This window comes from Lynx rufus, unplaced genomic scaffold (genome assembly GCF_022079265.1).
Source record: "Lynx rufus isolate CCGP_SWC_20201006 ecotype Redwood Valley unplaced genomic scaffold, mLynRuf1.p SCAF_17, whole genome shotgun sequence".
In the NCBI taxonomy this organism is placed as follows: domain Eukaryota; kingdom Metazoa; phylum Chordata; class Mammalia; order Carnivora; family Felidae; genus Lynx; species Lynx rufus.
This window is the reverse complement of record NW_025814831.1, coordinates 15,731,822-15,749,593: the sequence shown is the minus strand read 5'-3', so window position 1 is coordinate 15,749,593 and position 17,772 is coordinate 15,731,822. Positions and strand designations below refer to the sequence as shown.

Here is a 17,772-nt window from a genome sequence, read left to right as displayed (position 1 = left end):
TCAGCATTTGCAAATGGAGACGCAGTGCACCCAATAATACGTGGCATCGTTCTTCAATTGATGCAACTCAGTAATTTTTATTGCAACTGGAAGACAATACATCACAGAAACTTTATGGTAGGTCTGGGGAAAAGTGTTATTTACAATAAATGATGAAATAGTTTGTCTTTGGCAATATGATTACATATGAAGAATGCGAAATGCAAGTATGGATGCCTCCAAAGCGACACCATCAGGTCCCTAAGTTTCGGCTGATTGTGCAAGCCTCCACACTGCTCCTTTAGGTAACACAAACGCAACTGAACATCACTTCCTTTTTCCTTTATGGTTCTCCCTTTCTATTCATGATATTGGCAGTTTCATACAGAAAATACAGGAAAAAAAATTGGCTTTTGAAAAATTATTACTCTAGTAAATTAGAATTTGGCCATGTAGGTCTATTGGCCGGCGAAGGTCAGATGACCCTAAGCATCGATAGGTGCTTGGTCTTCTGATTTGCTTTATCACTGTTATTTTTTTTTTCTTCTGTAAAACAAAAATGAAATTCAGAAATGTTACAGAATCAGAGTATAAAAAAAAATGTACAAGTGTATAATGCTTCCCAGACACACCCGGAGACTTCCCCCCCCACCCACATTTTCACCATGGCAGGTATAAGTAGTATGAATAACGAGCATGAAACTGGTTACTGAATCAGCTATGAGCTTCGACGGCCTCAACATACATACTCAAGAAATGCTTTATGTTTAAATAACTGAAATTGTGCTAAGTTTCACCTAAAAAAAAAAAAAAGAAGTGGGGGGGGGAAGTTTGGGGAACTCAGGCCACAGTAATGAAGGGATGAAATACAATTTGTAGGTTTGATAGGCTCACCATATCGAAGTCTGTGCGAATCCAATATGGAGTATCAGTTATTTGCAAAAGGTAGGGAAGGCTGTTCTCAACTTTTGCAAATGAAGTACAGTGGAAAAACACTGCTGAATATATCCCAAATAAATAGTCTTGATTTCAACGCTAACAAAACGAACAGGAAGGGTACTTGTGAGCGTATCACAGTAAGTCAGAAGTGATCCTTCACCTAGGTCTGATTTCAAAAGTACGACAGACAGCAAAATGCAGCACCATAGACACATCGGTTTTCGGCCACTAAAAGATGAATCGTTTTGAAAATCGTATTTTCCTTCCTTAATTTTTGGTCAGTGAAGCTAGCACTTGTTTGCTGAACTGTGGAAGAATTTCAAGGTCACACGCATTATTCACGATAAAGCAACCGAGCTGACGAGTCTGTGCTTAATTCAAGAATAACCAGTAGAAGAGAGAGAAAAAACAAGGACTTAACCACCTCCGGTGCTCTCTCAGAGGAAGAGGGGTTAACAGATGAATTCACAAAGGTAGGCGGGTCTATACAGAACACTGAATGCCATGTGTAAATCCTCATGAAACTCCAGAAACAGGAACACCACACAATGTATATACTTTGATTTACACATTCCGTTACAAAGAAAAAAGACACCATTACAACTTTGTAACTGTGTTAACTGCAATATAAACCAAAGTCCCGAGTTTGGAAGGTAACTAAAAGAGGGTTATCACTTAGGTTATATAGCAAAAGTGTTGATGTATATTATATATAGTAGTATAAATAATAAAAAAGTATTATTTAAATTAGATCACAGTGCTGCATTATGTGCATAACAGTGTTTGATATAGTATTGGAGGGCTGGGACCTAGGACACTAAGGATTTAACTGTCAACACTGGTAAGTCACAATCAAGAGGGGACACAGAGTTCAAATGTGTTCTTTTGGTGGCAAAAATCCTGAAGATGAAAGAAAAAATACTTCTCTACAGAAACATAAAAATAAATGGCAACATCTGGGCAGCTGTGATCCACCAGAAAGAAACGAGTCCCAAACCTGAATCAAGTTTAAAGGGAAAAGAGAAGTCACATTGAATTTGATCCGATCCCCTGTGGAAAACCCTCCCATGTAGGTCACTTGTACAGAACTCTGATTCCTTCTCCAAAAGCCCTTCAAGGAGAGGCCAAGAGCCCACACGCGGAGCGTGGGGTAATTGAAACGTGAGTTGGTAGCACTCGATGCTGTGCCCAGCGCGTCCGAGGACTGGGCTGGGCACAGAAGCCATCTGGACGGTTTTCACTCTACAGAGCCCACAGCCTGAAGTTGTCCCCGGGGCGGGAACGCCACTCAGTGCAAAGGCGGCTTCTAGAATTGCCCTGTGGTAGTTACTGCCGCACCCAGCAAGGACCAGACTCGTCGAGCGCCTCTATGAGAAAAATCAGCTCTTGGGAAAAGCCTCCGACACATCCCTTCTTAAAAACTCAGCCCCAAGACTGAAACCTGCCACAGTCGTCTTGGCCATCTCAAACCACCACCTAAATGTGGGTTTGGTTCATTTTAGTTTCAAATAGACAGCTTCACCAAAGAACTCTTGAAACGTATATTGGTTAGAGAGGGAAGGGAAGTAGGAGCTTATGGTATATAATAAGGCTGGGAAAAATCTATGATGCAAACCCTTTCCACGTAGTACTAGATAAAGGTAAAAGACAATTATAGTAGCATAAAAATAACTGTCTATGTGTATATCATTTAAGGAAAAAGAGCTACAGTCTCTTTCTCTTAAATGTGTCCGAGGGCCAACAGCAAGTAATTGTAGATGTCGTGGTGCTGATGTATTCATGGTTGTTTTCCAAAGCGTCTTTAAATATTGCTATAGTTCCCCGTCTCCCCCTCCCCCCGGCCCCATGTGAGTACGTGAGATACTGGAATGACACACGAAATGCCACTTCTCCCAGCAGGAGAAATGAAAGCAAAAACACCACACCCCTTGAACGGTGCCCAGGCGATCTGTCAGACTAATGAATACATATGCTAGTTTTGGAAGCTAAAGGAACACCTGACGTTTGGGAAGTAATTCCAAGACTAAAGTGAGTTACACTGGAGCAAAATATTCTTTCACAAATAGGCTTGTGCTTAAATTCTCTACTGCTCTTGGAGGAGGGAGTGAGAGAGGGTGCCTCCTGCCCCCTGGCGTGGCGAGGGACGTGGACAACCTCATTCTGCAATGACTTCACTACAGACGGCCACATACACGTCGATACTTTTTTTTTTTTCCTCAACAGTCAAAATACAAAGTTAAACACAATTGAGCCATTGTTTTGGTTATGCATAATGTGTATGCCTCCAAAAACAGAAGAAAAATAGAAAAAAGTACCCTCACTAAAGTTTCCCCTGCAAGCCACCCAGCAGCCCCTACAGAGGTGCCGAGGGAGACTCAGGAAAATAACACTTAGAAAGCTGCCCGATGAGGTATTTATGCAAAGAGAGTGGTTCTGGAGTTAAGAACACACTTTTATAAGATAGTTATCTATTTCTCAAAGAGATCAGAAAAGTAAATCACACACATTGCATTTTCTTATTTTCTAAAAGAGGCCTTTGCTCCTTTAGAAAAATGAAGTGAGGGGAGACAGCCCACGGGGGGGGGGGGTGGTTAACTGGAAGAAGTCCCCGCCAGAAACAGTCTTGGATGTCTGCCTCTGCCTTTCAGGAGGGAAGTCTAAATCTTATCCTGGGGGGTGGGGTGAGGGTAAGGGTCGGGGGGTGGGTGGGTGTCTCCTGGGTTCGGTCAGGTGACAACACGAATCCAAGTGTCGCTCAGGCTCCACGGCTAACACGGCTTTTGGGGCATCAGATATTTGGGGAGATGGAGGGAATAACACATCCTCTCCCCCATCTACACCCGGAACAAATATGCTGGAAGTATTCCGGTTCAGGTACTGAACTCGACCTGTCACAGGGATGTAGACCTTTCTTTCCCCAGGTTCTCTTTTCGGCAACCCAGAGGAAGCAAGTCGCGGGGTACGCGCCAGATGCTCCCCTCTGTCCTGGCTGATGGAGCTCCTGACCGCGCCTGCTGCTGGCCGATGGGCTCTGCAGTGGCCCATGACGGTCCCATTTTTAAAGATCACCGTCTCCCCGGGCCCCCCCTCCCTCCCCCTCACCACCACGTCCTGAGCCACGATAGTGGGTGTTCCTGTTTATGTTTTGAAATTCCCCTCCACGTGGGTGGAAGATTTCAGAGATTTCTCGTTGCATCTCCCAAGGTAATTTCTTTTAGGCAAAGATAACAGGAGTTTCTGGTCTGCGTGACATCATCCGGTTGTCTAAATTCAGCCCTCACAATCTAGGCGGGCTTCATTCCAGGCTGGTTGGTGTGCACGGTACAGGTGGCCGGCCCCTCCTTCCCACTGTGAGATGGCATCACAGGAAAACTGTCTGGGGCTGGTCCTTCCAACACCCATGTCACTTTCTCCTTCACGCGTACCCTAACTCACACCCTCATCCAATAAGGCCCATTAGCGTGCTTCCCCTTCTTCTGGCGAATTTGCATAATTATTCACTGCCTTCTTTCTAGAACCAAATCCTGGTAATGGTTTTCTCAAGTCGGCGTCCTAGAAATTCTCGATTCTATCATACACACTCACTACTAAGTTTGCCCTCAAATTATTGCGTCATGGTAAACATGTACAGACAAAGAGAAAGGACACACTTTTCAACAGAGAATCAGGGGGTCGGGGGCTGAAGTGCAGACAAGGCAGTACAGAGCTCCACCATCCAGGCCCTACCAGAACACGAAGATATTTTCTATTGCAGAGTAAGATTCCCCAACAGTCAGAATTTGTCCCTGAAGAAGGTTAAACCTTAAACACCTGCTTCAAAAAACCAAAACAAAATAATTGGGGAGAAAAAAAACAAAACAAAAACGGAAAAAAAAAATGAAAGAAAGAAAGAAAAAAAGAAAACCGAAAGAAACTCTAAGCCTAAGGGCTTAAAAATTAGAGGCATAGCCTTTTCTCTATTTTCTATATTTATATGAAAATAATTCATGCTTCATGCTAAATACATTATTTACCTTACAAGAACTTTGTTATTTTTGAATAAAAAAAAGTTTGTGTTTTGTGATTTTTTTTTTTTGTTTTTTTTTTGTTTTTCTTTTTTCAAAGGAATCCATGCATTGTGGATCAGAAATTTCTGCGGGCTACACTGGCTGAATGTGGACATCATTGATTTTGCAAAGATGAATCCTGACTGGCATTAATTGCAAACTCCACTCTGAGGGCAGTACAGGAGTTTTTTTGCTTTTGTTTTGCCGTGTTTTACTTTTGTTTGTCCGTCAATGTGCCTTTGATCTTTTAAAAACACACCGCAATACTAATGGCAGCTTGTGTAGCTTTTTTTTTTTTTTTTTTTTTCCCCACTCGGATCAAATAGTTTTGACAGACAAAAAAAGATCTGTACCATTATTTTCTTCCTTGACAGCTATTGTAATTTCCTGGACTTGATTTTCACTTGGGCAGTTAAGAAGAGCTCGTTTTCTGCATCAGTTCTCTCTCTCATATTTGTGTGTGTGTGTGTGTGTGTGTGTGTGCGCGCGTGCACGTGTGTGTGCACATGCGTGTATAGGTGTGTGTGCAGGGCCAACCTCAGGCTTATGGCTTGTGGAACATTCTCTTAATACAGAACAAAATCCAAAGACTAGCAACATCACTAAAAATTGACCCACTCTCTCATTAGTCACTGACACCTGGTATGAAAGAGTGGTTCAGTGTCCACCTCCTAACATGCCACTAGGCTCCACAGCGAAGAAGCACAAAGGACTGGAGACCGTCCCCCACTCCGTCCACCCATCCCTGCACACTTCATGGCCACGCCAAGGCTTTTCCTGGCACAATTTGATGCCCGGCGCTACAAGCCTGGACCTGCTTCCGGGGGACCAGGACTCTTCCTTCTCCCCAGTTGCCTTATATGCATTCATTCACTCAGCGAACCCAGCTGGGTGGACATCCTGACCTTTTAAACCTAAGGGTTGGGCCCGATCGATGGTTACTTTGCACACGTGCCTTCTACGTGCCGAATGTGTGTTCCCGTGGCATGATCGTTGGCATCCCTGCGGATTCAGCCACGTGTTTCTGACAAAGCTGGAGGAAGCAATGGTAATTTTGGCTTTTTCGTTGTTGTTTTTTTTTTTTTTTTTTTTTTTTTTGTTTTTTTTGTTTTTGTCTTCAGATAATGAAAAGCTTTTGTAAAACAGCTGAGTGTCAATATGAGTTCTATGGCTTCAATCTCCTTTAAAAATAAAATTCTTAAGGGTCCAAAACAAAGGAGGGGCAAATTAAAAAAACAAAAAAAAAAAAAAAAGGAAAAGAAAAGAAAACCAAACCAAAAAAAAAAAAAAAAGATAAGAAAAAAGTAATAAATTGCTGATATTGCCACAAATCATTAGAAATCTCCTGACATGCTAAAACCAAATGGCCGAAAGTTCAAAACAAATCAGTGACTTGTTTTTAATTTTTCGTGGTTTCCTTTTGCTCTTTCTGCCCCTTTGCCGTCCGATTGGTGATGTTATTCAAACAGGACCGAATCCCTGCCAAGTGCAGGAGCGAGCCCGCCGCCTCTTTCATCTCCTCGTCGTCGCTCTCGGGGGGCTTCTCCGTGCGTCTCTTTTTGAGGGGCAGCGTGTCGCTGGGGACCTTCCTGGCCTTGGCCAAGTGCTGGCGCTTCTTGTGCAGGGCCGCGTAGCCGCTGTCCCCCAGGGCGTCCTTGGCCTCCTTCGGGCTGTGTTTCCGGTCGTCCTCCTCCGTTTCGCTGTGGCTCTCGTGGCTCTGGAAGCTGCCCTCGCTGCCCTCGCTGCCCTCCTGGCTCCCCTTGGTGGCGAACTCGTAGTGGTCGTCGGCCGAGGAGGAGGAGACCGAGTCGCTGGCCGGCGACGTGCTCCTGGCGGTGGAGGACTTGGCGCTGCTGTAGTTGTGGTCCTCCTTGGGGTCTCCGCTGACCACCGGGGAGCCGCACGACGGCTCGCTCTCAGTCCGCAGCCGGCAGCCGCTGAGGCCGTTCCTGCGGACGGGGCGGCGGGGGGGGGGGGGGGTCACAGAGAGGACACAGGTTAGCGGCAGCGTCTGCGCATGCTCGCGCATGCGCACCCAACCCGCCCGCCGCCCAACCTCTGGTGCTCCGCCCGCCTGCCGGCCACAGGCTGCCCTGCTTCGCAGAGCGGGTCCGAGTCCTGCGCCCCCCCCCCCCCCGCCCCCACCCCGGCCTCCCGGCTCATCCCATCGCCCGCTTTTTCACTCCGTGTGCGCACAGACGTCAAAACAACACTCTCCTATTAAACCATCAAAATCAAGCTGTGCTTGGGTTCGCACACCTGCTAACACCGTGGAGTAGGCACCGCCAGGCGATGCTGGCTGGGTACTTCAGGGACACGAGCCCGCGCTCTTCCGGAGCTGCGACACGAGGGGCCTTTTGTCAGGGGACTGAGCCCAGTGTTCAGCCGAAAGAGATAACCTGCCACGTGGTGACAGCTATTCACTCGCGCCTGCCCTGCCTCGTTCATTCTGTTAAGTATTCACTGAACGCCTAATATGAATGCACGGCCTTAGGGAGGGTCCTGGGGAGGCATCAGCGGCGGAATCAGATACAGACACTGTCACAAAGATGCTCAGAGTTGAACAGAGAAGCAAGTCGTGGTTACATCACCGGTGAGAGAGAGGGCACTAAGCTACCACCTAACTACGCTTACCACCTGCCAGGCGCCACGCCCCGTCCGCAGGGATGGTTGCACTGAACTCTGTGACGTGGACAGGAGCATCCCTGTTTTACCGATGCTGGAAGAAGGGTCTGGAAAGCCACACAACTCAGAAGCAGCAGAGCTGGATGAGGACCAAAGTCTGATTCTCAAGATGGGCTCTTGATGCAATCTGACGGACTCTCGCTGTTTTTCTGATTTCCCTGTAACTAGGTCCCTTCTGTACACTCCCATCAGGACCCGACAGCACTCACCACACCTGATCATTGTGTGATGGGTGTCTTTATGTCTGAATGATGACCTGAACTGTCTCGTGCTTCATGCTGGCAAGGGGAAGAGTGACTGCACCCACTTCGCTGCGGGCCTGGGGACGGGAGAGAACGCCCCCATCTGTCTGGACCAGTGCCTGGTCTAAGGGTGAGGACGGTGATGTTCATTCCTGCTTAGGCCACACATTCCCAAAGGTGGGCACCCATTCTGCGTGGACTGTAGCTGTATTTTTGCCAGTGTCCAGCACACAGGTGTTCAGAAGAGGCAGTGCGGTGGTCAGAGATGAACACGCACAGGAGAGAAGGGTTACTTCGAGCTGGAGGGGATAGACAGAGGACAAGGAAAAGGTCTGTGGAAGATATGGTGTCTGACTTTGGACATGAAGGCTGAAGGTTTGGGCAGGGAGATGTTCTATTGTACCATGCTAGCCCCGTCTCCTGTAAGTGTATCCACCTGATGATAAGCTTCTAGGAGACCTGGGGAACATGAGGGCACTTTTCTTTCTTTGCTAACACATCCCCAACCGTAGGCACTCCTTTTGTGTTCCTTTCACAGAGAGCACTTCCCACTGTCTTTATGAGCTGCGCGATGCCTTGTTCCATGTCTGTGCTTCCCATTAGAGTGTTAGCTCCACAAGACAGGGCCCAGTCATGTTCTGTCCCCCAGTGGCTAGCATGTGCCAGGTGCAGAGTGCCTGCACACAAGATAATACTGAGCAAGTGTAGGAGCAGAAGGAATTGTGTGGCTGAGAGAATGAAGTGTGGGAAGATGACTGTGGGTCTCCACCAACACGTCTTACTGGGAAATCCCTGTACATATGGCACCTGCAGAAAGGCTATGGGGTTAGAACAGTAAGAGTCGGTCACGAGCTGTTACCCTTTCTTTCCTGGCATCCCTGTGGGCCTTCAGGCTCAATGAGACCCTGGTTGCAGCCCAGAGAGAAAGTAAAAGGGGGGGAGTAGAGCCCTTTGTGTAGCAGGGAGTGAAGCCAAGGAGTCTCTCCTCCTTCTGGTGTTCCAGAGGCCCGAGGTTCTCTGCTAAATTTAAGCTGGTGGTTGAAAATCCCACTGTACTATGCACCAGCAAAACACCTGAGGGCCATTACCCAAATTCAGTCGTTGCTACCTGCCTTGAGATCATCAGGATCAACCCCAACAATGACATTGCTGCACAATGACAATTCATTTGCACAGTGAAGTCCTAGCAGTCTCCAGAAGGGCCCCAGATTGTGTCCTGCATTCTGCGATCGCAGATCTATGACCCCCTCCACCCAGTCCTTCCAGAAAGAGCCTGGCTTTCCTGACAGGCTTCTGTTCACATCCTGGCACTGCTTATTAGTGACTTCCAGCGGGCTCCACGTCTCCCTTACAGGGCAGGGTGATGACATGAGAAGTTCTCAGCACAGAGGATGGTTCTCAGTGGTGCCTGAGAATTCTGGCTTGGTTTCCCCTGTTGCTGTCAGGCAGTTCACCCCCGCTTTCTGTTGCTGGGACATGCTTACCTGAGCACTCTTGTTTTCTTTCTATTGTGGGTCAGGAGGCTGATGGGGACACAGCATAAAGTAAGAGGAAAGAGGCCCCGAGAGAGAAATTCCTCACGGGCTTGCCTGTAAATGCAGCCCCTGAGCTTTGGGCAATGGCCTCTGCGATATCTGTTTTCTGCACACTCCCTGTTTCTTGGCTCTGTCTTGGGTGCATAAAAGTGGCTAGGAAAAGATTACTTTGAGGTGTTTCCAAATATGAAACTCCATAAATGTAACTAATTGCACAGGTAGCTATTAATAGCTATTAAACAAATGAAACTGAAAGTCTCGGATAATGGTTCTCTTGATCTTTGTTGTTGCAGGTAACTGCTGTAAAATCCAAAATAATTAGTCCACTGAACTAGCAGAAAACAGTCTCAGAGTGAACCCGGTGACACTTGGAGGAGTAAACTGGGCTATGGTTGGCTTTCCGAAAATCAGTTTAGTTCTGAATCCTTATTTTTTAACAACATGAGGCTTATCATTCACTTCACTACCACAGTTAAGCAAAACAGGATACCTCTGAGCATATATGGCGAAAGAGAGAAGGGGAGAGAATCATGGGAGCAAATGAGTATGAAATAAGGTAAGTGTTGTCAAAGCTAATTCTTAGTGAATCTAGGTGAAAGGCATATGGTGTTCATTGTGCTTTTCTTTCTCCTTTTCCACAGGTTAAGAAATTTTTTTTAAATAAAAAGTTTGGAGTAGGGAGTAGGAGATGTATACCAGAGTGACAGCACTGATAGAACATTCTAGTTCCAGACAAGCGGAAAGGTTCTGGGCCGAGAACTTCTCTTTCTTAAAGGAGATAAGAACATATGAAAGATGTACTAAGGACACACTACCATCAAATGGAGAAGAGAAGAGAAAATCACTTCTGCAGCCCATGAAGTGAGTGTTATCTAGGGCAAGGTCTCTGGTACTGCCTGGAACCACACACTGCATGCCAACAGTGATTCCACAGACCACATGCCACGATACTGGCCTGGCTCAGCCGTTCCACAGATAAACAAACAGAAACTAAAGAAGTGTCCCATGACTTGTCCAAGGTGCCTCGGCTAGTTCTCAAAGACTGCTCAAGCAGGAATTTGAAATGTCTTTAGGTCTCTCTCGAGAAAGGAAGTTTACTGATAGGAAACCAATACGCCCACTATCCATATTTCTGGATAAAAACAGGTATGCAGATGTGACTTCAGGGAGCAGGAATTAAAATATAAATGCATCTCTCTCCCTGACACTGTAGCATGGGCACAGAATCCATAAATTCCACACCAACTCAGCAGGAAGTGACAAGCTCCTTCAATGATTAATAACTTGATGCCATGTTGTTTATGGCGGCACAAGCCAGCCGCACCGACTTGATGTCAAACGCCTCGTCCTGCAGGGGCTGTCATCATAGGACACCACATACTTAAAAGAAGGAACCAGTCATCCTGAACACGTTGGAAGGTAAATTTCTAACCACCTCTTCAAAGCTCATTCATTAGAACGAACACGTGATACATCTGAAATGCCCGCCATTTTTCAGACTTCTCTGAATTTAGGTGTGACACCATTTTCAATGATCATGTTAGCATAAATTAAAGCCATTTGATTTCACTAGACCTCGACAAAACCGTGTGTTATTAATCTCAAAAACCTGGTATTCATTCTCTGGTCAAATCAATAGGAAATATCGAATATAAAAGGTGAGAAATCACATTAGTTCAGGCCGAGAATGAACAACGCTTGCGACTAACAAGTCAAAGTACAGCTTCTGATGGGTCACGGCCATCTTGTATCTTCTCTATCGGTTCATTATTGGTCCCGCTACAGTAGAACCCTATGTAACACCTCTACCTTTTACCTGTGCACAAGGTTCTCTCTGGAGCTGACGGCTTTAAATCTAGAGACTATCATTTAGGGTGAAGTTGTCTGCCCAAGGGGTTGACTTGAGAACTCTTGACTTTGGCCAAGCATGCAGTTAATGGGATTCTTCGCCAGTGCTGGAGCTAGTGCAGTTCTTTGGTCTAAAACCGACCACAGGTAGAAAGACATGGATGAGAAGAGATGGCCAGGGAGTTCCACGTCCAGCTGGGTGGCAGAGAAGACATCTAGAAGACACTCTTCTGACTACCCCAGAAAAGATTCTGGATGAAGTACAGCAACATAGTTTTTAAGTCATGGCTGGTTTTGCTGGAAAATAAGGGAATCTTAGAAACCAAGGCAAACACGCTTGTACCAAAAGAACGTCACACACAAACAAAAGGTTAAAAAATAAGGACAGAATCAGAAACAGGAGCAGCAGGTGAGCAAGAAAGCCAGGGTTTCTCTGGAGTAAAAGCCTACTGTAGCCCTGGGACAAGAGCCCAAATTTATAGCGATGGAGAGAGAGAGAGCCAAAGAAGATTGATTCTGGCAGCTCCACAGTTAACTGTGGCTCCTCGAAGGGGATTAAAGTGGCCTCAGGTGTACTGATCCCTAGGCTCCCAGCACAAGTTTGAAAGCAAATCCTCTCTTGAAGAATGCAATCTGAATTTAAGCCACCAGGATTCCCACATACTAAGGTTAATCCAATATTCAAGGAGAAAGCTCAGAACCTAAAATCACCAAACATACCACCGAGCAGACCACTGGGAATGCATAAATGTAAAAATGTCAAATGTAAAAAGCTAAGACCTCTGAATGATGATACCTTCAATGAGGTCCTAGACCAAAGTAACTGCCCCTCAGAGGCAGGCAATGGGGATAAAAGCCAGGCTTAACTCTCAGTTCCAGATGGCATGAGAAGCAAGAAAAGCCTCCCCTGAGATTTTTTTAACCACAAGCCTTGAGTCTTGTGGGGATGAGGCCAGAATTCTACTGTGTAGACCCAAAGACCTTAGGCTAAATTTAATTTAAAGTGCCCAATGGTGCCTACTAGAAGAAAATACAAACTGTTTCTGGAAGAACATACTTTAAGCTCAGGCCACAAAGAATTCCCATGGATAAGACTTCAGGGACCAGAGGTTAATAATAATAAAAAAATAAATAAACACAAAAGAAACAGCCACTATAAGCCAGAGACAACAGAAAAAACAACTATACAATATGAACTGCAAAGCTGGCAAATATTGAAATAAGTAGGTACATGATGTCAAGAATGAGTACAGAAATAAAAGAGGGAATTGAAATATACTAGATCTAGGAAGAATAGATTATGAAATCGAAGCAGACAGATTTTGGAAAGCATCAGAGTTGCGAGAGATGAAAAAATATAATCCCTGAAATAAACCTCAATGAAGCTAAAAGAGAAAAAGTTAGTAAAAAAGAGTGGTGAACTGGAAGATGGATCTAAAGATACTATACACAGTGCAGCAGAGATGAAGAGATAGAAATATGGAAGATTGGGCATGATGTAATACAAAAGAAGATCCAACATAAATCCACCTGGAGTTCCAGAATGAAAGAGACAATGGGGAAGACCCAATACCTGAACAGAAAGTGGCTGAGAATTCTCTTGTTTTGATGAAAGGTACCAACCAATCTTCAGATTTAACCAACAAATCCCATGGACGACAAAAAGAAATACATATCTGGACACATCATAGTCAAACTGTAGACATTTAAAAAAAAAAAAGAGAAGATGTAAAAGTAGCAGAAAGAAAACACATCACCTAAAGAAGAACATCGGTTAAGATAAAATGAGGGAGGTAGATCAAAGTGGAAACATATTGTCGAGGTGAGAGAGGAACGGAAGAAGCGTCAAACGCTATCTTCTAAGAATGAAGGCAAAATAAATATGTTTTCAGACAAAAAATTGTCAAGGCTTTAACTAAAAGCAGATTGTCACGGTAAGGACTTTCTTAAGAATGTATTTCAGGAAACAAGGAAAATTTTCCAAAAAGAAAGGTCCGAGATGTGAGAAGAAATGATAAGCAGAGAAAACGTAGTCAACTATTGACTGAACAACACAATAATAACAATGACTAAGTAACATAAAAAAAAAAACCAAAATGAAATAGAACCACCGTATTGGACAAGTGTGGCACATCATCTGGGAGGTAGGGAATAGCAGCTGAAGTATTCCAAGGGCCTTGTATTGATCAGGAGTTTAAAAGTATTGATTAACTTTAAACATTTTAAAATATTCATGTTATAAGTTCTAGGATCAACATTAAAAGAAGAGAAACAAAATGTATAACTTTTAAACCATTAGAAGGAAAAAAGGGGGGAGTGGGAGCTTTTGATCGATTTAAAATAATGCAAGAAAGGAAAAAGAATCAGGAAAAAAACAGGACAAGCAAGTGCAAAATAAAAATGGTAGAAATAAATCCAAATATGTTATTAAAAAGGGACTAAAAACCTTCAGTAAGAGGTAAAGATCATTAACACAGATTTGTTTTTTAAAAGCTGTTTCCAAGAGAAAAACCTAAAACACAAAGACAAGCAAAGGTTAAAAGTAAAAGGATGGAAAACGCTGTATCATGCCATGCTGGTACAAGCTATATTATAACCAGAGAAGACAGATTTTTAAGGCAAAAATCATTACTACGGATAAAGAGAGTTATTAAATATTCATAAAGGTTCAATTCACCAGGAAGCTACATCAGTTCTAAACATGGATTCCTCCATGCAGATAGCTTCAAAATACCTACAGCCCAAACTGAAAGAGCTACAAGGAGAAACGGTCAAATCTACATTGTAATGGGAGATTTTAATACATCATTCTCAGTATTCAATTGACCAAGCATGCCTTCCCTCCCTCCCTTTCCCTCTCCCCCCCCCCCCGCCCCCACACGGTTAGCATGCAGATTTGATCTAATAGACATACAGAACATGTGTTAGTAATGAAGAAGGCTTATCATTTTGAAGCACACATAGAATATTTATAAAGACTGATAAATGCTAGACTATACAGCAAGTCTCCACAAATTTCCAGTACCTTCCAGATCAACTCTCTGGCCACAATGGCTTAGAGTTAGTAATCAGTGTTGAAGGGGTAGCTAAAAACAAAAATATGAAACCACCACCTTCTCCTGGGTTTGAAAATTTAAAAACACACTTCCAAAAGCATCTGTGGGTCAAAGACATTAAAATGGACATTAGAAAGTACTCTGCACTGTTAATAATGAAAATAAAGGTATCAAAATTTATGGGATGTAATGAGGCAGTAATTTCAAGGAAATTATAACCTTGAACTTTTATAGAAAAAGAAGAAAAGTTTAAAATGAAGGTAACTAACCCAGGCAAAGAAAAAGAGAATTTAAAAAAGGAAACTATAAATGAAAACAAAAATAAAATAAATGAACACCCCCACCCCCAAAACCCAAAAGTTGATTCTTTGAGAGGAAAAACAAAAAGCTATGGCAAGATTAAGCAAACAGAGTGATGTTAAAATGAAATAAGAATGAAAAAGGGACATAACTGCAAAGGTATTTTGAAAGATGACAGATACATTATGAGTAACTTTATGCCAATATTTTTGAAAGCTTAGGTGAAGTAGACAAATTCCTACAGTTACCAAAATGAACTCAGAAAGAAATTAAAAATAAGCCATACTATCCCCGCAGTATTTCCTCTCTCCCTCCTACCACAGAGCATAATCTAATCCTGAGTTTCAGAGTTGCCTTCAAAGACCATGATTTCAGAAGGTATAAGCTGACAGGTGCTTGGTCTTTAAAAACAAAACAAAATACAGTATAAAGAAGACCTGTGGCAGGTACAGCATTGGGAATATAGTCAATGATATTTTAATAGTGTTGCATGGTGACAGATGGTAGCCACACCTGTCACGAGCACAGCAAAATATACAGACTTGTCCAATCACTATGCTGTACATCTGCAACTAATGTAAGATTGTGTGTCAACTATACTTCCTTAAAAAAAAAAAAAAAAAAAAAAAAAAAGACCAGTGGCAAATCTTCCCTCAAGTTGTACAGCTAGACCACACCCTATCTTAACACTGAAGGCTCTCGGCTTCCTGAACTCCTGTTACAGACATCTTCTCAAGGGGAAAGACAAAGTTAGATGACCAGGAGCAGACCTTAGGCTGAGAGAGTTTTCCTGATGATTGTATTCTGACAGGACCTTACGTATTAATGTTTGTATTACAGTAAGAGTATTAATTTCTGACTTGCTTCATGTTCCACAGGAATTGCAGTTTTCACGAGGTCCAAATGAAATTAAGCAGTCTCAGACGGTGATTAGATGGAACTTCTTATAAATTAAAACTTGCTCTCGTTTGGATGACCACCATCATTCCTTAAAACCAATGGCCATTCTTCTTGGCATAATAAGCTCAATGCAAGCCTTTTCCTGGGACTTAGGGCAAAGCTTCAGGTGCTCAAAAAGGAGACCTGGGAAGGTCTATGGGGGGCTGGCTAGATGAATCCAAGAGGCTCCCCACATTACTAATTTTATTTTTTTCCAATTGGTTTTATTGTGGTAAAATATACAAACATGAAAAATTTACCATCTTAACCACTTTTCATTGTACAGTTCAGTAGTATTAAGTACATTCATAATATTGTGCAACCATCACCACCATCCATCCTTGGGATTCTTCATTTTATACAACTGCAACTCTGGCCCCAATAAATACTAATTCCCCATTCCTTCCCTCCCTGGGCCATTGGCAACCACCTCTCTATTTCCTCTCTCTATGATTTTGACCACTCTAAATACCTTGTATGTGTAAAATCATACAGTATTCGTCTTTTTGTGACTGGGTTATTTCACTTAATGTAACGTCCTCAAGGTTTATTCATATTGTGGCACGTGTCAGAATGTCCTTCATTTTAAGGCTGAATGATATTCCATTGTGTGTATACACCACATGTTGCTTATTCATTTACCTGTTGTCGGACACTTGGGATGCTTATACACTTCAGCTACTGTGAATAGTGCTGCTATGAATGTGGATGAACAAATATCCCTTCGAGACCTTGCTTTTGGTTCTTTTTGGTACATGCTCAGAAGGATTGCTGGGTCATATGGTAACTCTTTTTAATTTTTTGAGGAACTGCCATAGTGTTTTCTACAACAGCTCCACCATTTTACGTCCCTACCAATAGTGTACAGGGATTCCAAGTTTTCCATATTCTCATCAACACTCATTGTTTTCTGTTTTTTCTAGGAGTCATCCTAATGGGCGTGAGGTGGCATCTCATAGTTTTGATTTGCGTTTCCCTAATGATTAGTGATGCTAAGCAGCTTTTCATGTGTTTTGGCCATTTGTATATCTTCTTGGGAGAGATGACTATTTAAGTCCTTTGCCCATTTCTGAATTGGTTTGCTTGTTTCTCCATGTTATTTATCAAACACCTACTTAACGCACACCCTGTGTCAGTAACATAACTGTGTTACCCTAATAACCCATAAGACTGGTTTTCTCATGAGAAGCCCAGGCGCACCTGTCCAACATCACACAACCACAGGATAAGGACCCAAGAAACTTGGCTCCTGAGTTCTCATATGTGATTTCTGGGCTCTGTTGCCTTTCTGAAGGACTCCTACCCACCCCCCATCTGTTTTTTTCCCAGTCCTCATTGGTAAGCCTTGGACATTTAATGGGTCAAAAAAGAGCCGTAAGGGTTGAAGGCAAGGTGGCCCAGATCCCAGAGAGTTGCTATGGGCCCTACCTGGGAGGCAGCCCAGAGTGCTATAAATGTAGGAAACTTGAGGCTCCTGTTTCCCAAGAGGGCCAGAAACAGTTCTTCTAGGGCTATAATCGTTTGTTCCATTCAATGTATTCGCTGCAAGGAATTTCACTGGGAACACAGAAGACACAGCCATAAAACTAAGACGTGTGAGCAGTTATTTTGAGGATAATGTGTCTTGAGGACTCTACGCCCAGGCAAATTTAAAAATAAGCAGGTTTCCAACAACTAAGGATGGGCCAATCTCTGAGGTTATTGAGTAAAAAGTCAACACTGTAAAGTCAATTACACTATTGACAGATACTCTTACAAGGAGATTTCACATCATAATTATATGCAAAGGAACCCAGCAAATACAAGCTGTGTAATGATCAGCTAATAAAAGTAACACTTCATCTATGTCAATAACAGTTTCCGAGTTAAGACAAACAAACATGGCCTTTGCCACTCAGTGGTGGAAAAAAAAATCCCTGAAAGACAAATATTTTCGCTTAAGGAGAAGTCGCTTAGACTCACACAGAAAACCTGTCACACAAAGCAGAGTCGGAAATTGGTCTTTGGTGGGTGAGTCTCTGGCCCTCCCTCCATCCCTGGCTGAACTGATGGGGGCAGTGACATAAACACTGAACACCCCCAGGATCCCTTGGTCACTGTCGTGGGGTCTGGCAGACATCTGCTATTGTTTTAGTCTCCTGTGGGCTGTTTTCCTTTTAACCTTAGCTGAATTCAGGTTCGGCTGACACATGGTCAAATTAAA

General features: G+C 43.6%; 1 protein-coding gene across 6 annotated transcripts in view; it reads right to left on the bottom strand.

Moving 5' to 3' along the window:
* Positions 1–52: 52 nt before the first annotated feature.
* The window catches only part of FOXN3 (forkhead box N3), a 403,845-nt gene continuing 386,125 nt past the window's right edge, over positions 53–17,772 (bottom strand). For 5 of the 6 annotated variants that reach the window (XM_047080243.1, XM_047080242.1, XM_047080244.1 and 2 more), the window contains one exon: positions 5,870–6,913. In XM_047080243.1, the coding sequence (XP_046936199.1) occupies positions 6,364–6,913 (550 nt within the window). In that variant the 3' untranslated portion in view covers positions 5,870–6,363. Of the gene's footprint in view, positions 526–5,869; positions 6,914–17,772 lie in introns of those variants that run through there. The other variant, XR_006962155.1, reaches the window with a different exon arrangement.